This window comes from Brachionichthys hirsutus, chromosome 8 (assembly GCF_040956055.1).
Source record: "Brachionichthys hirsutus isolate HB-005 chromosome 8, CSIRO-AGI_Bhir_v1, whole genome shotgun sequence".
Classification (NCBI taxonomy): domain Eukaryota; kingdom Metazoa; phylum Chordata; class Actinopteri; order Lophiiformes; family Brachionichthyidae; genus Brachionichthys; species Brachionichthys hirsutus.
The window spans coordinates 2,041,603-2,065,758 of record NC_090904.1 but is presented as its reverse complement, the minus strand read 5'-3'; the positions used below and the strand labels follow the sequence as shown (position 1 = coordinate 2,065,758).

Here is a 24,156-nt window from a genome sequence, read left to right as displayed (position 1 = left end):
TTAGAGCCAACCCAGGACCGCTTCCACGAGGAAAGACCAGCTTGCAGATTCTCCATCACTCGTAGCGGCCACTAGAGGTCAGTAGTACCGATCAGTACGCGGTTTGAACAACGAAGAAGAGTCGGAGGGCTAAGCCGGAAGAAGCGGAGCTGGTGCCGCATGTCGGCCGCTGCGGGAGCTCGTTGTAGGTCAGCTACTTCAAAGCCTTCTTTCTGTTTCATCTGAAGCCTGTCCGAAACTTCGACCTGCGCTAGTAACTCGACGTTAGCGTTCCGGTGCGTCATTAATGTTATAATTTAGACTCTAGGAGATGGCGTCACCATACACAGCAAATTAAACAGACTCCATAACAGTAACGCTAATGACGGAGTTTATCACGCGATTCTGTTTATTGGTATCGATCCTTTGATCAGCTCAACTTGCTTTACAGACATTTGACTGAAACAGGAAGTGAATAAATACTTGATCTGTGCTTCCGCTCAGCTTCAGACATTTGGAAGATGCTGAGTGAATGTGAGGCTGCGGAGCTGCTCTCCTTCCTCGCTCCGGCGACGCATCCTCGGGTCAAAGGTCAGAGCACCGAGTACCTCCTGGGGCTGTCGGGCAGCAGGTAGTGCTAACCGCCTTCATTGATCACCTCGTCTTTGATGTTTGCAGGGTTTAATCTGCTGTTTGTCTTCCTGCTCTCAGGGACGGCCGCGGCTTCCTGCGGTCCCGGCCGGACCTCCTCGCTGCTCTGTTTGCCCTGACCTGTGACCCCTCCACCGCTATCGTGAAGGACTGCTACTGCACCTTCATCAACCTGTCGGCGGACGAGACGCTGCATCAGGTGAGGCCCTTCTGTTAGAGGAAGCGCTTCACCTCTAAATGAACGTCTGTCCTCTTTGAGGACAGCAGTTGAGTGAGTTGTCTTTCACCCAGGTGTTGGTGGCAGACGTGAACGTTCTGCCGGAGTTGTTGAAGAACCTCCTAGATCCAGAGTACCTGTTCTCAGATCAGATCTGCACCGTCCTGTCGAACTTGAGCCGCCACGAGAAGACGTGCAAGACCGTCCTCAAGGTGATTGATCAAGAAGCCATGAGACGAGGTTCAATGAGACGGTCCTCGTTCATCACGGGTCCAACGTGTGTCCCTGCTGGTGCAGGTCCTCCAGGACGGGCCTGGTCTGGGTCAACTGGTGGAGGTCTTCTGCAACTGCGCCTACAACAAGAAGGCTACGCTCCATTACCTCGGCCCTTTGCTGTCCAACTTGACTCAGCTGCCAGAGGCCAGACGCTACGTGTTGGACAAAGACAGGTGAGACGTGTAGAAGGTCGCGCCGGTCACACGCCAGTGAGATCGTGTGTTGTTGGACGCCTTCATAGGCTAGCAGTGTCTGGTGAGGCTGGACGAGATGTCCCCCCCGGTGGTTCCGCTCGTTCGCTTGTGTCCTGCAGAAACGTCTTCAACCGACACCGAAGCAAGTCCAGTTGGTTTCCATCGCGATACGAGGGTACCAGATCATCGACTTCCTGGATGACACCGCAGTGGGCGGAGTCATCCGTGGAAATGAGGAATCGGGAGAAACGATTCAAACAAACGAGGAATTCTGCAGTGTCTCTCGTCCACCGCTAGAGACGCCCTGTCCTCACTGCCTGCACCTCGCCCTGCTGCAGTGTCTCTCGTCCACCTCTAGAGACGCCCTGTCCTCACTGCCTGCACCTTGCCCTGCTGCAGTGTCTCTCGTCCACCGCTAGAGACGCCCTGTCCTCACTGCCTGCACCTCGCCCTGCTGCAGTGTCTCTCGTCCACCTCTAGAGACGCCCTGTCCTCACTGCCTGCACCTTGCCCTGCTGCAGTGTCTCTCGTCCACCGCTAGAGACGCCCTGTCCTCACTGCCTGCACCTCGCCCTGCTGCAGTGTCTCTCGTCCACCTCTAGAGACGCCCTGTCCTCACTGCCTGCACCTTGCCCTGCTGCAGTGTCTCTCGTCCACCGCTAGAGACGCCCTGTCCTCAGCGCCTGCACCTCGCCCTGCTGCAGTGTCTCTTGTCCACCTCTAGAGACGCCCTGTCCTCAGCGCCTGCACCTCGCCCCCTGCTGCAGTGTCTCTCGTCCACCCCGTCCTGCAGCCTGCGCTGCTGTTGCACGTTCAGCTGGATCTGGTTTGACTGAAGGGACATTCATGTTGTAATTACCTGTTCCCCAGGTGTGTCGTCCAGAGGTTGCTGCCCTTCATTGAATACCAGCCATCACACATCAGGAGGGGCGGAGTCGTGGGCACGCTACGTAACTGCTGCTTCGACCACGGTGAGGCGCACACGCCCGACCTGTCGGATACCCCGAGCGCTTCAACCCGTCTCCTGATCTGGTCCGATCTGCCCTGAACGCTTCTAGCTCATCATGAGTGGTTGCTAGGCGACGCAGTGGACGTGCTGCCCTTCCTCCTGATGCCGCTGGCCGGTCCAGAGGAGCTGACGGAGGAGGAAAACGATGGTGAGTCTGGGGGTCATGTGACCGCCGGCGTTGGTTTGTTTGTCCGTCGGATCCGGACGAACCTTCGGAAACGGATGGTTACATTCGGGTCAGACACAGACCAGCTCTGCTCAGTGCTGACTGGACGACGGGTCTGTGCAGGTCTCCCAGTGGACCTGCAGTACCTGCCAGAGGACAAGACGCGAGAAGACGACCCCGACATCAGGAAGATGCTGCTGGAGACGCTTCTACTGGTACGACACAATGTCCTGGCTCCTTGAAATAACTGGAGCAGGTGTCTCCTCCAAATATCACACCGAGTACTACTTTGATATCTGTATGAATATCAGAGACACCTTTATAAAAACACTGTAGCAGCTACAGGCTACATTAGCTATTTAAACTGTTCTTGTTTGATCTGGTTATTGCATAAATCCGATGAATGATCGATTTGACGAATAACCCAGATCTAAAATGGCTGTTGAATAGTTTGACTGTCGCCGTTTGTCTCTGGTTCAGCTGACGGCGACCAAACCCGGCCGATTGACTCTGAAGTCCAGGAGCGTCTACCCGATCGTGAGAGAGTTCCACAGCTGGGAGACGGACGTCCATGTCCGAGCCGCCTGTGAGAAGCTGGTCCAGGTAGGAACTTGGTCGAACCCCCAACGTCTTCGCTACTCCTTCTGAAAGTCGTACGAGGATTCGACCACTGCAGAAAACGCTCGCTCTGATTGGATAGGGGCGCCTCCCACCTAAAGTCAGCTGGGATGGACTCCGAATCCCAGGAACCCTTCACAGGATAATTTTTATCTGAAGTTCGGCATTGGAACAGAACCAGTCGTGTCTTGCTGCGCTTAGAACCGGGTCTTTACCGGGAATTGGGAAAACTGGTCGATATTATTATTGTGTTCTTAACCTGAAAGTTCATATTGCAAAAAATAAAACTCCGTAGCGGTGTTATAAAATGTGTATAATAGTTAAAGAGCCAAAGCGGGTATTATGTTCTGTTTCTGTCTAACTACAGCTAAATCCGTTTTGTTTTTATCATTTGTTTGTCGTCGTAGCAACTTGTTATGTTACACGTTTCATTTGTAAATGTATTATTTCACAAAACGGAGACTCAGCTCTTTAGGAATGAACCGGACTGAAACCGGACTGCCCTGCATTGCAGGTCGTGTCGCGCCCGATGGTTGTTCTGAACCAGTTCTACGTAAACCGGGTATCAGACCCGTTTCAGCTTAGCGCTGCTCACTCGTTCCCAGGTACTGATCGGAGACGAGCCGGAGCCGCAGATGGAGAACCTGATGGAGCTGGAGATTCCCCGTGACGTGGAGGAGAAGCTGAAGGAGGCTGATGTGAAAGAGAAGCAGGAGCTGGAGAGAGAGGAGATGGAGATGGAGCTGGAGAGGAGGAGCAAAGAGAAACCGGGGAAAGACGTGATCATGTGATCAGTCCTGTCTGTGGACCAGAGTCGTCTTCTGCAGGACGATTAGCATGTTAGCACAACGTAGCATGACGGGACGTTTAAATCACTGTTAAAGATCAGCTGCTGCTCACCTGCATCACAACCATGTTCAGAATGTAGTGTTTACGTAGCAACATAACATGATAAACCGTGGCTTGGCGGCGCAGTGGATAGCGCTGTTTCCTCACGCTGATTCATTCCTGCGTGGAGTCGGTATGTTCTCTGCCCTGATTCATTTCAGGGTTCTTAGAATCACTTTGCAGTGTTCAGAGTACCGGCAGCGTCTCCCTGAGCAGTATTTGTACATTGTGCTACGCGTATTAATATGCTTCCTTCAGAGAGGTGCTACTCGGAGCCTTTCGGGGTCCCTGCGTTTCACCGGCGGAGTTTTGGGTGTTATTTTTGATATTGCCTCGTGCTATATTATGTCAAACGTAACATTTCTATTGGTTTTCGTCTCAACTCGGTTTGGCTGATCTGTGCTCTCTTTAGACGTCTGCGTCTCTTAAACACGTAGTTGAATGGATTTGTACTTTCGTTGCTGTTTAATGTTTGCCTCAGAAGTTTTTGTTGTCATGACGTCACTGATCTTATCTTTATGCTTGTGACACACATGAAACGCGTTCCTATTTGCCTACAGATAGTAGTAGAAAAGTGGTTTTGTCATTTTTATTGTCGTTATATAGACGTTCAATAAAGAGTTATCGTTTCATTCTGGCTTTTGTACTACAAATATTCTACCTTACTAGTCAAAGTATAGTAAATACAGTCTCTACAGGACATAAAGACCTCATGCAGTAAAACGTCTCTGTCAAGGAACAACTGTCAATAAAGTTTGAGCGTTTTAGAGAAGTCAGCTGCTGCTTCCGGTGGCATCATAACAAACATGGCTTCCGGAAGCAGCTAGCCGAGGACAGAAAGTCTTAACCCGCTTTTATCAAGAGTTTTTAATAAAAAAAAAAAGGGACACTTAATATCAGAACTTATTTTCCAAAAATGGAGTCCGGCCTGTTTCCAGAGGACGTTTCGGAGAGGAGAGTGTGTGTCGTCGGCTCGGAGCCGGTCGAAAGCTACACCGTAAGCCGCGGCCGGGTTCTGCTAGCTCACAGCTACTTAGCTACTTAGCTCGGGCTGTGGATGTCAATGTGACGGTGACGAGAAACGAAATGATCCGCTCCTCTGTTCTTAACGCAGCACATGTATCGGCTGACGTCACTAATGTCATCTGATATGTGTTTTTGTATCGGCTGACGTCACTAATGTCATCTGATATGTGTTTGTGTATCGGCTGACGTCACTAATGTCATGTCGAGAGGCTCTGAACAGGTCTGGTTTAGTTTGTGTTCAATAAGTTAAGATCGGAGCGTTGAAGGTGTTGCTGTCAGTTAATGAAAGGTCAGGCCTTTTAGGGGTCAGGGCTCTTAGGGGTCAGGCCTTTTAGAGGTCAGGGCTATTAGGGGTCAGGCTTCTTAGGGGTCAGGGCTTTTAGGGGTCAGGCCTTTTAGGGGTCGGGCCTTTTAGGGGTCAGGCCTTTTAGGGGTCAGGCCTTTTAGAGGTCAGGGCTTTTAGGGGTCAGGCCTTTTAGAGGTCAGGGCTATTAGGGGTCAGGCTTTTTAGGGGTCAGGGCTTTTAGAGGTCGCTGTGCCCCTACTCTGTTGTATTATTACTGTGGTAGTATTACTTACTGCAGGCTTTAGACTGTTGTCTGTGTTCCAGGTGTATATCATTGAGGTGATCGACGGAGGACACAAGTGGACAGTGAAACATCGCTACAGTGACTTCCATGACCTACATGAGAAGGTAAGAGGCTGGTCATTCTCCACCGGGGAGTACGTAGTACTATTAGGTAGTACTGCTCATATGTATCTCTGTATTCTCTAACGAGCGTCTAAGGAACTGACAGTACTCACTTTAGTGATGAAGTACTTTTTAACATGTGGCATTCATTTACCACACGACTTGCTTGGACGTAGATATTTCCTGAAATTCTCTTATTTAAAACGCAACAATAAATGACCAAATAATAATAGTTCATTCTTCCAATAACATGTTTAGGCCTCATCAATCACCGTATTTCATTTGGTAGATGATGAATGCAGCACATCGATTCTTCAAATCAGTAACGGCATACTTGCAGAACTTTAAAGAATGTTTAGATGAATAAGCAATCTGCTCAAACAAAAGTTTGGGAACTAATGTCAAGTAAAAATGAAATATGTGAGACGACTGCCAAACTACTGGAGGGACAGGAATCTGAATTCAAACATCTGGATTTACACAATTATACAATTTATATAATTATACAAATGTGTACACATTTCAATAAATCCAAGGAGACATCTGTAAATATCTGATATAACATACACATTGTAGTAAATATCTGATATAACATACACATTGTAGTAAATATCTGATATAACATACACATTGTAGTAAATATCTGATATAACATACACATTGTAGTAAATATCTGATATAACATACACGTTGTAGTAAATATCTGATATAACATACACATTGTAGTAAATATCTGATATAACATACACGTTGTAGTAAATATCTGATATAACATACACGTTGTAGTAAATATCTGATATAACATACACATTGTACGTTTTATTCTGATGTTTCCTTTCAGCTGACAGCAGAGAAGGAAATGGACCGGCGTCATCTTCCTCCAAAGAAGATATTGGGGAAGAACTCAAAGAGTTTGGTGGAGCGGCGACAGAAGGAGCTGGAAGTCTACCTGCAGACGCTCCTGCTGCAGTTCCCACAAGCCACGCCTACGCCTCTGACCTACTTTTTGCATTTTCACCTCTACGTAAGTACACCTTAGTCTAATCTGATGTCTGAAGATGGTCAATGAACATCTACCTCGCCTAGCAGGCCTTGCTTTCAGGTGCTTCAGCGCTCTAGTAGTTCTCAGAGAAGAATGGAGCCTGCTTGAGGATACGTCTCCATCAGTGACGTGGAGGCAGGGGAGGCAGCAGCCAGCTGAGCTGAGCTAACTGTGCTACATGCTAGCACTGACACCGGATGTCTATTTACTACAACTGTTACTGGACTGTCTTCTTGTCCCCTGAGGGGTCTCCACAGCAACCCAACGTTCTCCACTTCACCCTGTCCTTTGCATCGTCCTCCCAAACACCAGCCACTCTCATGTCCTCCCTCACTACGTCCATGTCTCTTCTCCTGGGTCGTCCTCTAGTCCTGTTCCCTGGCAGCTACATCCTCAGCATCCTCCTACCGATATAGTCCCCGTCTCTCCTCTGGTTCTACGCAGTCACGGGAGTTTGTTGCCATGACAACAGACCAGTGTTCTCTCTGACTCTCACACTCTGCCTCTAAATGATAATAGAACGCAGATTCATTGTTTATTATTATGCAGCCGCTCGGTGTGATGGATGCACTGCTGCTCACAGGCACCTTGCTAAGGAGTCCAGGCTAGCATGTTGCTATCCCTCATGAAGAATCGAATGATTCTCACCCGAGTGTGAAGCAAGGCAATAGTGAACATCTGGATGTTGAGGAAACGAGATCAGTGAATATTGCTCTGTCTCTTTCAGGAGATCAACGGCGTCACAGCGGCGCTCGCTGAGGAGTTGTTCCATAAAGGTGGGCTTCATCCCCAACGTTCGACCGCGCTCCTCGCTGACGCTTCTTTGAGCCTTTAGTGAGGTTGTTGGTTCCACTCTCTGTTCCATGGAGCTGAGAGAGAAGGTAGAATCGACTGGACTCCATTGGAGGTTGGCAGCGTGGCCCCAGCGATCCTCTCAGCGCCCCCCCCCCCCCTGTCGTAGATGCTACTGCTTAGCACACTCGCTGTTGTTCCTCTGTGGAAGGTTCCTTAAATCAGACCTGAAGCGGTGAAACGTCTTCCTGATGAGCCGACGAGGCTCCAGTAAACTGAAACGGTCCCCTGAACGACTGCTGTCTGTGTTGCTGCAGGGGAACACTTGCTGCAGGCCGGCGAGGTCTTTTCTCTCCGGCCCTTGCAGCTTTTCTCCATCACCCAGAAGCTACGTCTTGCCAAACCAACCTGCTGTAACGGCGATGCCAAGACGGACCTGGGACACATTCTGGACTTCACCTGCCGGCTGCGATGCCTCAGGGTCGGCCATCTTTCCGTTGATCTCCGGTCCCATTCGGACGTTGCGTTGCGTTGTTTCAGCAGCACATTTGCTGAATGTTTCCTGCTGGCTTTGTGTCTGTTGGGCAGGTGTGTGGTTCCAGGGGTCCAGTGGGGACCAGTAATATCCAGGAGAGCAGTCTACCCTTTGACTTGTCTGTCTTCAAGTCCCTGCTGCAGATGGAGGTAACCGTTGTTCCCTCTGATGTCTGAAACGTCATGGTATGTAGTGTTGAATACGTCACCGCAGTATAATGGTGTAGCTGTAAGCGGACTACAGAAGCTAACACGGCTAGCGGGCTACAAGCGTCAACCGTGTTGCTCTCACAACCTCAATCACGCCTCATCCTGCTTGGGTTACTGTCAGGGATATTCCCCTGGCATCCGATGTAAGAATGATTAAACGCACACAAAATGAATCGGGCAGACAAACTTTGATACTTTACCGATCCGGATCAGGAGAGATATTGTCCGTCCAGCTGCAACGCACAAAGACTCCTCACCCTCTCAAGTCAATTTATTAACATCGTAAAGTAGGCGGTTCTCAGGTATTTGCATAGACCCCTACCTCCCCCCACAATAACCCAGACAAAGGGATTCCTCTAGACCCGCATGGGTCCACCATTTTTAAAAGACTCTGCTATGTGACAATGAAAATTAAACAATAACTCTAACGGTTACTCTGCTGGGCAAATGGTAAGCAGGAATATAAACGGTAGTCCTCGGTCCTCGCCCTGGACGTGGGGACGCCCCTGGCCTTGCCCAGTGAATGTGCAGAGCCTTACGCTCTACTTGGTGCTCGTGTTTTAAACGCCATCATCCTGGTTAGAGGCCTGGATTGATCCAGAACGTGGATACAACATGAAGCTGATATCGCTTCAGATCCTCGTTTGTTGTTCCCTTTTTCTAGTTGAGCAGTAAAAACAGCGGCGACGTGTAGAACTCACGAAAACATCCGCCTGATAAAGTAGTCCGCGTATTATACCAACGCTTTCAGAAAGTCACAGCCCCAGCGCGTCAATAACTTCAGCCTCGCCTCCTGTTTTCAGATCAGTGAGTGCAGCTCTCAACAGATTCAAGGTCTGCCATCTCTGAGGGTCAATCTGGTGACCTTGAGTGTCCACCACGCCACAGAAACAATGATGGTACTGCTGGGAATGGGCGATTCTGTCGTGTTTATCCATGCTGGGTTCGTACGGATGTGATGTGTTCTGGCTCCCTCTAGTCCGTCTTGGTCCCGGAGGCGAAGGAGTTCTCCCAGTGGGAGGCAGAGGGGCCGGAGCCGGAATGTCCCGTCACCGCCGTCATTCCTGTGTGGAAATGCCTGACGACTTTAGACATGAGCCACAACGGCATCAGCGACATTGACAGCTCTGTGGTGAGACGCAAACGCTCTGCGGTTCCAACTCGAGTCTCTTGATTTATGCACAGGAGTGATGGAGAGACAAATCTGGTTCCTCCCCCCCTCAGAAGACCAAAACGTTTGAGAAAATGACAAGCAAATCGCCGTTTTGCGTGTTTTGGAATCTTTAGATCGACAACATTTTAAAGCATCTTTTGTGTTCGTTCCGTTAATGTTGTTCAGGGAGGATCTATAGCATCCCCTCTCTTTATATACAAAGGAGGAGAATGTCTAGGGAAGCTGAAACGGGGTTTCCCTTTTTTGTAGAAGCTGATTCCGAAGGTGGAGTTTCTGGATCTGAGCTACAACCATCTGTCCACAGTGGAAAACCTGCAGGTGTGTGACAACGTGATCAGGAATAGCAGTGTAGTGGAAATACCTAAACTAGACATTTTATATAGTAATAATCCTTATTGATGAGGCGCCACGCTCAAGATATCGTATGTTGGTTCATCAGTCTCATTTAGTGAGGGTCAGCGATGGCTCTCGCTGCCGTTGGGATCTGAATTCAGATGAAACATCCAGCGGTGGCCTGCAAGAAGCTGCCATCCGTCAAAAACGTATGAATCAAGGCTTTGGTCCGTGACGAGACAAAAATACAAAGTTGAGGAAGTTCTGTTAAACCCATCAGAAACCCATTGATTTAAAAATAGGATGCAAAAGAGAGAAAGTCCTCAGCGTTTCATACGTTCCAAAATCAATCCAAATCAAATGATTTTTTCCTCACTTCCCTACCTTTCTGCACGCCTGTTGTGTTTGAAAGCTTTACTGAAGTAATTATATTCTGATTGCAGTACCTGTACAACCTCGTCCACGTGGACCTGTCCTATAACAGCATGAAGGTTCTTAAAGCAGCTCACACTCGTTTGGGCAACATCAAAACTCTGAGCCTGGCCGGCAACCAGCTGGAGGAGCTGGCCGGCCTCTCCAAGCTCTACTCTTTGGTCCACCTGGACCTAAGCCACAACCACCTGGCTCAGGTAATCAGGCCCTGGGTCAAAGATGGGTCAAAGGGGTTCAGAGAGTGGCTGAAATCTGGGTTTAAATAAAACACAATAAAATGGCTATTAGACACACTTTTGTCAAAGATGATCAACTGAAAATAAATGATGACATTAGTTGGTGAAACTCTTGTTCCAGTTGGAGGAGCTCAGAAACGTTAGCGCTCTGCCGTGTCTGGAGAAACTCGGCTTGTCCGGGAACCCCATGTGCATCATCCCAGACTACAGGACCAAGGTTCTGGCCCAGTTTGGAGAGCGTGCAGCAGAGGTACGCCACAAAACCCAGAACAATGTTCCTACTGCTGCTGCTATTATCTACTACCAGTACTACTGCTACCACTGCTACAAGTACTGCTGCTATTATCTCTGCTACAAGTACTACTGCTGCTATTATCTTCTACCAGTACTACTACTACCACTGCTACAAGTACTGCTGCTGCTATAATCTCTACTACCAGTACTACTACTACCACTGCTACAAGTACTGCTGCTGCTATAATCTCTACTACCAGTACTACTGCTACCACTGCTACAAGTACTGCTGCTATTATCTCTGCTACAAGTACTACTGCTGCTATTATCTACTACCAGTACTACTGCTACCACTGCTACAAGTACTGCTGCTGCTATAATCTCTACTACCAGTACTACTACTACCACTGCTACAAGTACTGCTGCTGCTATTTTCTCTGCTACCAGTACTAGTACTACTTCTGCTACTAAAATGACTATAACGACTATTACCGATGCAGAGCTGCAGAGCCGAATATCTTTCCTGCTGTTTTTACTTTTAATGGTACTGTCATGCTTCTGCGAACGCCGAGCGGCAGCGCGTCGCCTCCTTCCTGCCAAACTGCAGCGCGTCGCTTCCTTCCTGCTGATTGTGTGGTTGCTGTTGTAACTCGGTATCTAAACGTTGCTGCTTCCATCATGGCTGCCTCTGCAGGTTTGCTTGGATGGCGAAGTGACGACGGAGAAGGAGCTGGACACGGTGGAGGTGCTGAAAGCCATTCAGAAAGCCAAACAAGTGAAAGACAGGATGAGCAGCAGCGACAAGAAGGTACATTCAGTCCCGTAGAACCACGCAGGCCTCCGGAGAACCCAACGTTCCCTCTTGTACTCTTTCTACTCACTGGATGTGGTTTCTCTTGAAAGTGGAGCCAAATGACTAAACATAAAACCAGTATTAACTAGAACTCACTCAGAGAGCGCAGACCTCCCCCAAGCAGCTCGCTCCCCTCCTAACTGGATCTACACCGTCCACACGGTGATCTGGATCAGCACCAGAAGGTTCTAGATTGTTCTTGGTATCTTTATACAACAACCATGAAAAGTCAAAGTGAATCAGAGTTGATGTATTTTTAACTGATTCTTGAATCTATAAATGGTTTTGATGTTAAAATGTAATATTTGTTCCTGAGCTCATTCTGGATCAGAACCAGAAGACGTGTTTCATGATGGTTCAGATCGGAACCCTTTATTTCTGGTGAGTGAATTAAATGCAGATTTTACAACATATGACTTTTAGAAAACACCTCGATTATAAGTAAATGGGAAAATCCAGATGTTTTAGTATCCAGTATCCAGTTTCCTCTATCTAAAGCCCTGTTTGTCCGTGATCATTAATTCTTCAGGACCAAACATTATGCAGCACAGTGACAGTCCGTGGCAGCGAATGACATGCAGCCTGGAAGGTCACTTTGAGGTCACACAGGATGCAATAAACCGGGGTTCACACCACAATCTGAGCATTTGTCTGTTTGTGCTGAATGTCTTTAAAATGTTGAGACCATTTGGCAACAATCCCGACGACACACACGTCTTATACGTGCAGATACACACACACACACACGCACACACTTTATTGTCTATATTCAGTATGCAGCAGGCTGAGACGCTAGTGTTCCCTGAGACGTCTCGCTAATATTCGGGTCCGATCTGGATGCCGTTCGGTGGTGAGATGGAGAGCCCCGCCCCACATGACTGAAGCTCCATTTACTGCACTGTTAATGAACATTTCAAAGTGATTCAGGCTCTCTTTGGGATCACCGAAATGTAATCATCTGTTCCTGCTAACATTCCCAACATTCCTGAACATTTCATCCCGGTCCGTCCGTAGCTTTATGAGTTAACATCAGATAAATGCGACCTGGGGGGGGGTAACAAACTCCTGACCAGAACCCATCCCTGATCCAGAACCACTAAACCCTGAAATCTGCTGCGGGGATTTCATGATTTATTTGATTCCGCCGAGTCCACCTGGTGATTATTAGCCCGACCGGTTGTTGCTGCCGGATCCTGGAGGCGGCGACTGTGCCGTTCACTACAGCCCGTTTTATAGCTGCACAAGTACAGTGAACAGTTTGTGGGTCACCTCCGGACACAAATAACCACCGGTAAGATGAAAAACACGCTTGGAGCCGCTTTAACGCCCCCCCACACACACTCCTCCCCCTCCTGGAACGTGTTACTGTCACACTCATGAACTCTTCATCAGCACATCTAGGTAATAAATAAAACCCGTACGATGGCTTGATCAGGTCCGAGGTTCTTCAGAGTTCTGCATTACAGCCGATGGGGGGTTCTATTTGTAACAGAACAGGAGGGGGGCTGCTGTAGACCACTCCCCTGCTGCTGGGGGGCTTCAGGATGTGATCTGGTTGCTCTCTAAAGGCCTCTTCCTCTCTGTCCTCTCGTCAGATCAGTGAGGAGACCATGCTGTCTGCTGCTGTGCCTCCTCCCCACTCCTCCTCTTCCCCCTCCTCCTCCTCTTCCTCCTGCTGCTCCTCTGCTGTCGCTCCTCCAGGTGTCGCCTCCTCTTCCCTTTTCTCCTCTTCCTGTCCGACCCAACTGGCTGCCTGCCCCAGCCAAGGTAATCACGTTACATGTCAGGCTGTGTGTACGAATGTGTTTCTCTGATCGTTGGATTTAAGAACAGCAGCAGATCGGGGTTATTTGTGAAGCGGTAACGTGCGTGCTAAACCACCTCATGCTCTCTGTACACACGTTATGGTGTGCTAATCTCAGGTACATGTCAACGGTGAGACAGAATGTGTGTGTTATTTGTAAATTCTTGTATCTGGCACCTACAAAACGAGCAAGAACTCTGGCCCTCACAGAGCTGCTACTACTACTACTACTACTAAATCATTGATTTCTCCATCCCGTCCTGCAGCGAGGTCCCAGACACGGACGCCATTTCACACACGAAGGGAAACAATAGCACCGTCTTTCTCCTACGGCAGGTCGACTCAAGATGAACCGACTCGGTTAGACTCCGCCTTCCTTCAGGTCGACTCAAGCTGAACCTGCTCGGTTAGACTCCGCCTTCGTTCAGGTCGACTCAAGCTGAACCTACTCGGTTAGACTCCGCCTTCGTTCAGGTCGACTCAAGCTGAACCTACTCGGTTAGACTCCGCCTTCGTTCAGGTCGTAGTCTGTAGTCTGATTATCAGACTACATGTCCAGCCAACTGCTGCTCAACTGACTTGCAGTAATTTCTCTTGCTTCTGACGGTCCCACCCAGCCTGAGATCCAAGAGGTCCAAACATGCAAGATGTCTCGAGAAAAGCTTCAGTATTTACATTTAACTCAATGGACCCACCCACTCTGTGTCTGAATACAATACAGTTTAAATAAGTTAAAGAGTAGAATACATTTTGACAATTACATCATGTCAGACTTTACTCCTCCCTTCCGGCTTCACTGATCCGTTCACATTCCTGTTTCAGAAGTGATGAGCGGAGATGAAGCAGCAATTCCCCCCGGGTTTCTCCGTGCTGTGGACGACCCACCTTCCCCTGCCAGCTTTAGCACAAATGCAGACCGGTCTGCTGACCCGTCCCAGGTAAGCTGCACACCTGAAACACAGCTTCAGAGGGCTCTGGCATGTAACAGGCTTCTGACCAGGAAGCGGGAGAATTTAGCAGGCTGCTAGGCTGAGAAACGAGGCTTTCTTACCGCCATTGAACTGGAAGTATCACAGTACAGAGCTAAGGAAGAGGAACACAGATTGTACACATCGAAGTAGTCTCGTATATTCATTTCTGAATATTTGTCTTTCATTTTATTTGCTTCATGTGTGTTTTTTCCAGGTACAACAAGCTGTTGTCAGTCGGTCTGAATGCACACACTGTGGAGCTTCTACAAATATTACTACCATAACTCCGACTACTACTGTCTGGTCAGTGCTACTACCAGAACTGGAAACGAATACTTCCTTCTCTTTTTAGATTGCTGCTCATCTGCAAACTGCAACGCTAGACTGGTAGCGGATGTTCCAATAATCACAAGGGTGGCGGTTCGAATCCGCTTCCGTCCGTCGTTTTCCATGGGAGCGGAGCTTCACCCACCTTGCCTCCCGTGTGTCACATCGGTGCATGAATGTCAGGTCGTCATTATAAATTAGAACCGGTTCTCAACCGACCTACCTGGTTAAACACAGGTAAAATAAAATACAAACAATATCACAAGAAGTATCTGTGAAGTTTTAGTTTTATCCTTTATTACTTACCTTGAAAAGGAAAAACAGGGCGGCACGGTGGCGGAGTGGTCAGCGCTGTCGCCTCGCAGCAAGAAGGTATCGGGTTCAAATCCTACCTGGTTCTGGTTCGCCCCTAATAGTCCGTAGTGTGTGAGTGTGTTTGTGAACGGTTGTCTATCTGTGTAGCCCCGCGATGCGCTGGCGACGCCTTCGGGGTGCGCCCCGCCCATGCAGGCTGCGATGGGCTCGCTCCTTGTTCATGATAGGATAATACTTGTGTTTGTGAGATTTTAGACGCCTTAAAAACATCCCGTCTCTCCTGCAGTCACGTCTGCTGCTCTTCCTCATCCAATCCAGTCGCCGATACTTGCCTCTCCTGCAGCACAGCCGGGTGCCCTTTACTTCCTGCTCACCTGCTCCTTCGCACCTCCTTCAACGAGGAGTTCAATGCCCATCTGTCCCATCACCTCGGCGCCATCCTGAAGGAGCAGAAGAGGAAGACAAATCAGGAGGAAGAGAATGAGGAACAATGTGAGGAAGGATTGCAGTCCAAAGAGGTCCAGTCCCACCTGAGCGGCACTGAGGTGGGAAGTTCCAGGTAAATCAAGCATCGACGTTCTCTTCCTGAAGATCACACGGAGATCACATCATTAAAGTTCATTGATTACCATCAAATGTTACTGTTCAGGGGATTCCTCATTTCATAATCGTTTCTGGGTTTCCCAGAAGTTTCCACGAGTTTTGGGGATAACCACAGAGTCCTGGGAGCCCTTCCAATATGGAACGTTTGGTACGTTGTTCAGAGGTCAGGTGCTGCTGAAGGTTTCTGACGGTTTCCTGGTAAAAGCTTCCAGTGTTTGGGATTCCGCTGGGATGCTCTGTGACTTTCAGGAGTTGTTGTTTCTGGGCTTCTAGAGGGGGTCTGAAAATGTCCCACTGGTTTCTGGGCTGACATGGAACGTCGCGCGGACCTTCAGCTGGGAAGATGTATAGGCACGGAAAAAGAGTTTGTGACTTTTGATATGGGAAATGGACCCGCAAATCCGGGAGCTAACTCCCTGGAGCGGACATGAAGCAGCAAATCCTCGGTGGCGAGCCACGCCCTGAGATCAGCCGGGTAGGGAGGAGCCAGCTGTCGGTGGTTATCTGCTGGAGAAGGAGCCACTGAGCACCGGCTCAAATCTGAGGACAGCGTCCGGCCATGGCGTGAGCTAAGGGAACCGTGACTTCCTCCTCACTGGTGTGGGAACAGAGGAGGCTGGTAACCATTGACATGCTGCAAAGGTGATGGAACCGGGCCAAACCCAGGTGAGTTGGTCACCAGGAGGTCTGGATCTGGGAGGCTGCCCATTAGACTGCGCCTGATACCCGGATGACAAACCAACAATGGCAAAAGGCCCTCGATTTGAAACGGTCACCGGGGAAACCGTGGATCCTGAACACGTTAGTCATGAAATGAAGTGGTCAGACACCGTCCTGAAGGTCACATTGCGCTTTGATGGGGGCAGTCCTTTCACAGAGTCCATTGAGACTTTCAGATATTGCTGCGTGGTTATTTTGGAACTGAATTTTGGATCACTTTTCTGAGGTCATGATTGGTTGTATGCTAAAATGTATAAATGTTTGATGCATTCCATTCAGATTCTGCTTTTTTAAATTGATCCTTCCAGTCCTGGCTCTGGGGACGGATACTTTGAGATGGGCCTTGATGAATCTGAAGAGTCGGTCTTCTCAACGTTGCCTGTTGCTCCTCCTGCTGAGGTTCCTTGCGGCCAACAATGGGAGCTGTGTGAAGAGGAGGAGGACGTGCAGGTCAGCAGGGTTCTGTGGTGCTACTGTCTTCGGGTGAGGGACGAGATCGAGCACATGGAGGCTTGTCTGGTGCTGACTGACCAGCGGATTGGCCTGATGTACCCATCAGATGACTTCACATGGACCAATCAAGATGCAGGTAGGCACACAATCAGCCTCAAGTAAAGGTATACGACACCGATCAGTCGCAATGGCCGCCACAGCAACCCAACGTTCTCCACTTCACCCTGTCCTTCGCATCGTCCTCCCCAACACCAGCCACTCTCATGTCCTCCCTCACTCCGTCCATGTCTCTTATCCTGGGTCGACCTCTAACCCTGTTCCCTGGCAGCTCCATCCTCAGCATCCTTCTACTAGTCTCTAGCTTACTATAGTATATTATATTTACATTATCTACAGTATGTACCCAATCTCTTTGTCAGTTGTTACTCAGTAAGGAAACAATATCTATTTATCAGAAAATACTTTCAATTACACAGATATATTTGTTCTGTTCTGTCAGATCAGAACCAGCGCCCTCCTGTGGAGAAGGTGCTGTCCAGCCTGCAGGTGGATCTCCTGGTGCCATACTCCCAGCTCCTGCTGTCCTCCCAAACTGAGCTCCCCGACTCCTGCCTGGCCTTCGGCCAGCGGGCCAGTCCGACCCGGTGGTACTTGTTCTCAGAGGCCGAGCAGCTTCAGCAGGTCAGGGCTGAGATGGCAGCGCTGATCCAGGTGAGAGCCCTCAAGTTAAAGCATCTGCTGGTTACTTGGCATTTTATTCAGGAATGGGTTGTTCAAGCCGCTCGCTCGCTTCTCTAGGTCGGGTCTCAAACCGATCCACAGGTCGCCAGTGTCCCTCGGCTCCTCCCACGGTCACTCATTAGCTCCTGGGAGCTGGAGGAGAGCCTGGGAGCAAAGGGAGGCTATCCTGCTCACCTCTCCTCAGATTCCTCCTCCGCCCACTCCGTTCTCTCTGACGTTTTGGACCCTGGCCTGCCGTGCTTCCTCTTCCTTACTCATCGACACCTCTGGGTGCTGAAGATACAGTTCAAAGAGTTGGCAGCGAGTGAGAGGAGGAGCGCTGACCCCCATCTCTCCGCCTCCTTGTGCCGATTGGTCCGGGTACCGCTTGGCTCTGCAGTGCTTCACCCCAGTGAGAGGGTTTCTCAGCTCGGGGACGGAACCAGCTGCACCTTCTGTGCTGACCCAAAATGCCGGCACTGGTACGAAGGCTGTGATTAATGAGGATCGTTTTTGATCACTCAGACGTGCTGTACTTAGCGCTTAGCTCGTAGCTATTCTGCGTTTTAATCATCGTTGTGTGTCTCGGGGGGGTCGCAGCCTGCAGCTGCTGCTGGGCAGTCAGACGGTGCTGCTGCTGTTCCCGCTGGCGCAGGATCGAGGCTCTTTCCTGGGGGAGCTGAGCCACCGGAGAGCTTCTCTGGAGGGGCTGAAGATGGTGGCCTTGCCCATTTCACACCAAGGTAGAGTCTAAAGAGCTGCTCGGTTCCTCGGCCCGTATTTGAGCTCTTTGTTGACCCCCCCTCCTTGTGTTCCCAGGCCCCCGCCGACCCAGAGCCCAGTGCTGCTGCAGCAGCAGGTAAACTAGGAGAGAAAACACTTCCACCAGTCTTCTAGCACGGGCTCTAGTAAAATATCTGTACATGTATTTATGTACTGTGAGTACTGGAATGATCCTGATACATGGTTCTATGTAGCGTGTGTGTGCGTGCGTGCGCGTCTCAGGAGGTAACTGGTGTCTCCCCCTCCCTTTTCAGCTGGGACTCGTCCTTCCTGCCGGTGGAAGACAACTGTCCCCCCCCCCATCTCATCCCAAGCCTCTCGCCAGGACTGAAGCTGCTGACTTGCGTCGGACGACCGCAACTGCTGACCTACTTCCACAAGCACATCGCCATGGTAGTGCAGTGCAGTCACACACACACACACACACACACACGCACAGACACCAAGGCGACTGTAAGATGATCAGTTAGTCCAAGACAAAGCAAACCAGCATGCTACAATGCTGAACTCTCGGCTTGTCCTTCGTTACGTATCGATCGGGAATGTCCCAGCTAATCGCTTCATTGATTCTTACTCTCCGTGTGTTTTGCGTCCTGCGCACAGACGGCATGTAGCGCTCAGTCAGACTGCAACGAGGAAGAGTGTTAGCGTTCTGATGTCCCGTCAACTCGTCCTACGTTCGAGACATGTTTGTTCATCATTGCTCTCCGTGTCAGTCTGAGGCAGAGGAGGTGAGACAGGTCCTGTGGCTGTCTGTGGTTCTATACAAGTCTCCAGAGGCGGAGCTTGCCTGCTGCTTGCTGCTGTCGACTGATGCCATCTACTTCCTGTTGGAAGACGGCGCCTCCAGACTCGCTCAGCACACGGGTAGGATGACAAGTGGTGCCTGAGTTACGTTTATAATCGAAATGTACAACTATGGCATTAATGTAAACATTCTGTTCAAATCACGAAGGTGTCCCAGAATAACCTGAAGACATGATGGACTCCGGAGTCTTGAAGGACTGTCTGTCGTTTGTTATCGTTATTCCTTAAAGCCAGAAAGTTTGCGTTTTGAATGACTTTAGTTTAGCGGCTTGTCTGTAGTCAAAATGAAAGGGTTTGATGAACATCCTGCCAAACTGGCGATGCCATCATGTTTACCGGGGCTTGCACGACTCGTTTTACCTTTAGAGCAGAGCTTAAAAGCTAACAAAGCTATTTTGGACGGCACACTTTATGCAGCCGTTTGTAATCTAATAAAACAGATCATCGTTAACCTGTTACCGGATGAACTCGTTAACCCTCGTCTCCCCTCATGTCTCCCTCTCAGTGTTGGACGTGGTGGACTCTCGGGATCCTGATGTCTCTCTGTGCTGCTGTCTGTCCATCAGACTGTCTGATGTGCTGTCCGTCAATGTGGGGCTGTTTGATCAGTACTTCAGGCTCGTAGGTTGGTAAACTGTCAAACGTATTGAAGTACTCATACACCTTGAAAAAACGTCTTTGTACACTATCCACATTTGATATTTGATTTTATGCAAAATGCAAATCTGTCAGATTTTCAATCCAAGGCTTCACAGATATAAATAAATACAAATATTTTATTATATATGAATAAAAAAATATTGATTCAAGCAATGTTTCCATTTGTTCTAACTTAAATAAATGCTTTTAATTACTGAATTGCTGTAAATAGTACATTTTGACAGGTAAAATGATGGAGACAATGTGAACCGTTGACCCAAACCTTCTCTCATCTCTCCCTCCTTTTGTGTTTGCAGGTCGCTCGGCAGATCACATCGTGTGCTGTCTCAGCAGGGACAGTTACGGGACAGGCGTCTTCCTTCAGGAGCTGATGTCTGTCCTCAGTCTGCAACAGCAGCTTCCTCCTCCAGAGCTCTCCGATCAGGACTTCTACTCCCAGTTCACCAACAAACACACGGGTAACCTCACAGGGTGTCACTTCCAGACAGCCGGAGCTTTAAACCAGTATCTGCTCGTGCACACATATTTATGGTCTCAAACTGTAACTGGTGTGATTTTCCTTTCTTGTGAAGGTAAAATGCAGAACTACGAGCTGGTCCACAGCAGCAGGGTGAAGTTTGTCTATCCTAGTGAGGAGGAAATGGGAGACCTGACCTTTATTGTGGCAGAGAGGACAACTCTGGCCGGCGCAGCATCGTCATCCTCAAGCTCCTTTAATGTCCTGCTTTACCTGCTGGTCTTCCAGGTACATTTTGTCCTCTGTGGTTCAAGGGTTAGTTCCTGTGCTGGAACGATTTCGAGTAGAGCAACAGTGTGTTCATCTGCCCCAAGCTTCTGTGCAGCGTCTCAGAAACATGACAAACCAGTGAGGAACTGCAGACTGATGAGATTCACATTAAATACAGACATTTAGATGAAACCTGACTCTGTTTGAATCCAGACTAAGAACGAATAGGTTCTTTCTTGACCTGCACCTACATGTTGAAGGTGATCATTGTTACCTGTTTTGTTTGCACTTTCTTTTAGGTTCAGCTCTCCAGCAGTTTGGCCTGCCAAGCCTCTGCTCTGAAGGGCCACTCCTCTGTTTCTGGCTCTGCCCCATCCCCAGTTCTCCTGCCCAGGACTTTGGTCCTGACCAGCACAGATGTGTTCCTATTGGATGAAGACTACATCAGCTATCCTCTGCCCGACTTTGCCAAAGAACCGCCTTCCAGGTGACCAAACAGGAAGCAACACACTCTTGAGCCACAACATTTGTAAATTTGACCAAGTGAATATAGAACAGAGTAATTCAAGTGGACGGAGGCGTTTGTTTTGGGAGATGTGATTGAAGCATGGATGTAGTTTAGCAGCGGCCTAAACAAATAAATAAAGCCAGACCCTTTCTTCCTCTTCCTATCCTACAGGGAGCGGTACCAGCTTTGTGAGGCTCGGCGGATCCGGGACCTTGATCGTGTCCTGCTGGGGTACCAGACCTACCCTCAGGCTCTGACGCTGGTGTTCGATGACCTCCCTGGTCCCGACCTGCTCTGCCACCTCACCATGGATCATTTTGCTGCCACAGAGGAGGAGTATCCGCTCGGAGGCACCAGAAACGGCAAGGGTGCCGAGAGCGAGGTCCAGTGGTGCGTCTTTGTTCCGGGAGCTGACAGCAGGGAGAGGCTGATCGCTCTCCTCGCTCGGCAGTGGGAGGCGTTGTGCAGTCGAGAGCTTCCGGTGGAGCTCACCGGCTGACGATGGTTGACGGGAAGGACGGGCAGATGGTGACTGTTCAGCTGCCGTTTGGGGGGAGGGGTCCTTCACAGATGAAGTCAGGGCCTGGTTGGTCAAAGCCCTCAGTATGCTTCTAATAAAGTAGATTGATCACTGATGTTGCGCTCCGATGCTAACAGGAACAGTGGAAGTGAAGAAGCAGCTTCATTTGTCTTTATACAAACTACAAGGACATGATGAGGTTAGAGTGGAGCGTTCGTCCTGAGCGCACTGCCACAGGGGGGCGACGTGTCCTCATGTCCCGAAGACAAACCTGGAGAAAACCCCTTTCAGACACGGAGAGGCAGACTCTGCGCAGAAAGGCCATGGTGGGAAGGCTGGGATTGGAACACATGACTTTGCTGTGAGGCAACAGCACTAACCACTACACCACAGTGTCGCATAGACTGTAAAAGGAGTTTAAGTCCCATCTGCTTGCACACCCCGCCCATTATATATACCAGCAATGCTTTTTTGTATTTGATGGGCTGCCTGTGGAGATGAATCATCTATCTGGGATTATTTATTGATGACGTCTGCCTACCCATGTTTAAAGTCGATATCCACTTTTTAAAGCATTTTGAAACGCCTTGGCCTAAATCCAGCAAGAATTAAGGGCCAAAGCAGGCCTTGGGCTGTATCCCATCATCGGCCAGCGTCTCTCACACTGTTTGTTTGTTTGTTTGTTTGTTTTGTGGCGTCCTGCTCTGTCGGCAATGGCCCGCCATTCTTGGTGGCTTTTTAAAAACATTTTAGCATGAATTGAAAAAATTTGACTTCTTCAGCTAAATGTATATCATTGCATAAGAGGAGAAATAAACGAAGAAAAAAAATCATCCAAAAGTATCCTTTGTGAGTACTGCTTCAGGGGTGTCACTAGGTTTTAAGGACAGGGGGGCTTAGCCCCCAGGAGATGCACAGGCCAGGGGTTGAATGACGACATGCGGCTAAACATATCGTCACCCGTCAGATTGGGCGGGGGGCCAGAGAAAACGACATAGTCCTAGCAAAGCTCCACACCGACTCAATATTAATTCTGGTGACCTCCGACTGGCGTAGCCGGATGACATTAGTGCCGACGTGGATTACAATCTTACGGTATTTGGTATGGCCGGCTTCGGGCTACGCTTCCTCCGAACAGTCACCCAACCCCCTTGGTGTGAGACGGTTAGCGGCTCGATCCGCACCGCTAAGGGGGGGCTGGCTCTATCAAAGCTACTGGATTGGCTTCCATGGTGCGGAACCGGGTTGTGACTGATAGTCCATACTTCCATCCGTCCCTCTGATGTCCCGCATGCAGCTGGTTGGAGGCCTTTGTTGATGGTGCGATGGTCACTGGGACACAGGAAACCAAAGGCCTCTCCCCAAGAATCATGCTTTTATCACATTGTCAAAAGTCAGCAAAGTGTGTGTCTCTGTGCGTGTGTGGGCGTGTGTATAGGTGAGTGTGTCTGTGTGTGTCTCTGTGTGTGTCCTTAGGAAACAGAACGCTTCCTGCAACGTGAGCAGATTCATTTCCTCTCACTGCTTCACTTTCATTTCGGACAAGCTTGTGTTGGAATCACGGAGTCTCGTCCTGCCGAGATATAAATGAAGCTCTAGAGCACGATGATGACGGGACACAGCAGCGGGCGGCTGGGCGCTGTGGGGGGCGCTGTGGGGGGCTCTTTGAGGACGCTTGTTCACGGCATCCATCCCGTTCATGCGGTGATCTTTGCCCGTCTTGTTGCTGCGTCCTCCCCTGCCTGCTGAAAAGCCCACAGCTCAGCAACTGATGGAGGCAGAACATGGAGGAACGCTTTCCACCGGCTTCCTGCTATTGTTCTCTCTTTGACCTTCGTCTGGTCAGACTCACCTTGCTGTGTCTGTCATGTTTGTCCAGTAAATGGAAATTAAAACAGGAAACAAAGTCAGCATTTGCGTTGGTTCCTTCTCATTGTGACAAGCAGAGTCGTTATGTCAGCCGACGAGGAAATCTGTCCCAATGTTATCGTCCCACTGGGAGGACCGGGGCGGAAATTGCCCAAAACTTCCTGTCGGGAAGAGACGTGTTTTCTCTCAAATGTCCTCTCAGACAGACCTCGTAGAAGCTGCCTCAATAACTGACTGACAAAACACGTTATGTTTGATTAGGAATACAGAATTAATATAATTTAATCAAGGATTTTAATAAATCCAAAGTATATATGATGAGACTAATAAAAAGGATTCTACAGCAAGTCCGAGAATATTAGAATGTATGAAGTACCAGTATGGCTGAGTGCCGTTAGACTAGAGCGTGCCCCGTCAGTGTGATCCTGAATAATGACGCTCCCTTCGGCCTCACGTTAGTCTCGCACAGACTGGAGGATATGGAAGCGTTGAAACATCAAACTGGAGACCAACCAGCTCACAGCACCAGTAACACTCCTGGTGCTGCTACTGGTGCAGCAGGTCCGCTGACTGGAGCTGTAGGCCCAGCTCTCCTCCACTAGGAGCTTCCTGCTTGGCTTCTCTCTCTCTTCCCAGAGGAGAGAGGGAACGCGTGACTCTGAGCTGGCGCTCCAGCCTCTTCCTGACGGATCTCTGTCAGGACACTGAGCTTTCCTTGGGTAGCTGTTCAATCTTTGTTCCTGCACTGCAGACTGAATAAGACTCCATCGCTGCTGGGATCCAGCCTGTGCTCGATGTTTCGAGCATTGATTCC

The 24,156-nt window shown here is 49.4% G+C and overlaps 2 protein-coding genes across 2 annotated transcripts; both read left to right on the top strand.

Moving 5' to 3' along the window:
• The first annotated feature begins 500 nt into the window (after positions 1-500).
• Positions 501-4,614, top strand: hgh1 (HGH1 homolog (S. cerevisiae)). The gene is made up of 9 exons (XM_068742626.1): positions 501-610; positions 691-829; positions 922-1,059; positions 1,145-1,296; positions 2,188-2,288; positions 2,376-2,474; positions 2,616-2,707; positions 2,973-3,095; positions 3,716-4,614. Exons 1-9 carry the CDS (start codon positions 501-503, stop codon positions 3,899-3,901), a joined length of 1,140 nt encoding a protein of 379 aa, XP_068598727.1. The 3' UTR covers positions 3,902-4,614.
• A 211-nt stretch (positions 4,615-4,825) lies between these two features.
• Positions 4,826-22,300, top strand: nisch (nischarin). Its single transcript, XM_068742233.1, is given in 29 exon segments — positions 4,826-4,995; positions 5,635-5,718; positions 6,557-6,739; positions 7,485-7,533; positions 7,867-8,066; positions 8,068-8,109; positions 8,111-8,233; positions 9,097-9,192; positions 9,273-9,425; positions 9,717-9,785; positions 10,244-10,429; positions 10,590-10,718; positions 11,397-11,510; positions 13,151-13,322; positions 14,182-14,297; positions 14,545-14,633; positions 15,316-15,531; positions 16,604-16,884; positions 17,248-17,516; positions 17,547-17,977; positions 18,069-18,211; positions 18,288-18,327; positions 18,506-18,644; positions 18,968-19,118; positions 19,564-19,683; positions 20,015-20,176; positions 20,291-20,463; positions 20,745-20,932; positions 21,125-22,300. Coding segments are annotated over 29 exon segments (4,527 nt in total). The 5' UTR covers positions 4,826-4,914; the 3' UTR covers positions 21,453-22,300.
• Positions 22,301-24,156: the final 1,856 nt, after the last annotated feature.

Excerpts from the sequence above, each read along its gene's own strand:
- hgh1 (XM_068742626.1), top strand. The coding sequence starts at position 501 with ATGCTGAGTGAATGTGAGGCTGCGGAGCTGCTCTCCTTCCTCGCTCCG. Across the intron at positions 611-690 it reads CTGGGGCTGTCGGGCAGCAG|GGACGGCCGCGGCTTCCTGC; the intron begins GTAGTGCTAACC and ends TCCTGCTCTCAG. Across the intron at positions 3,096-3,715 it reads CCTGTGAGAAGCTGGTCCAG|GTACTGATCGGAGACGAGCC; the intron begins GTAGGAACTTGG and ends ACTCGTTCCCAG.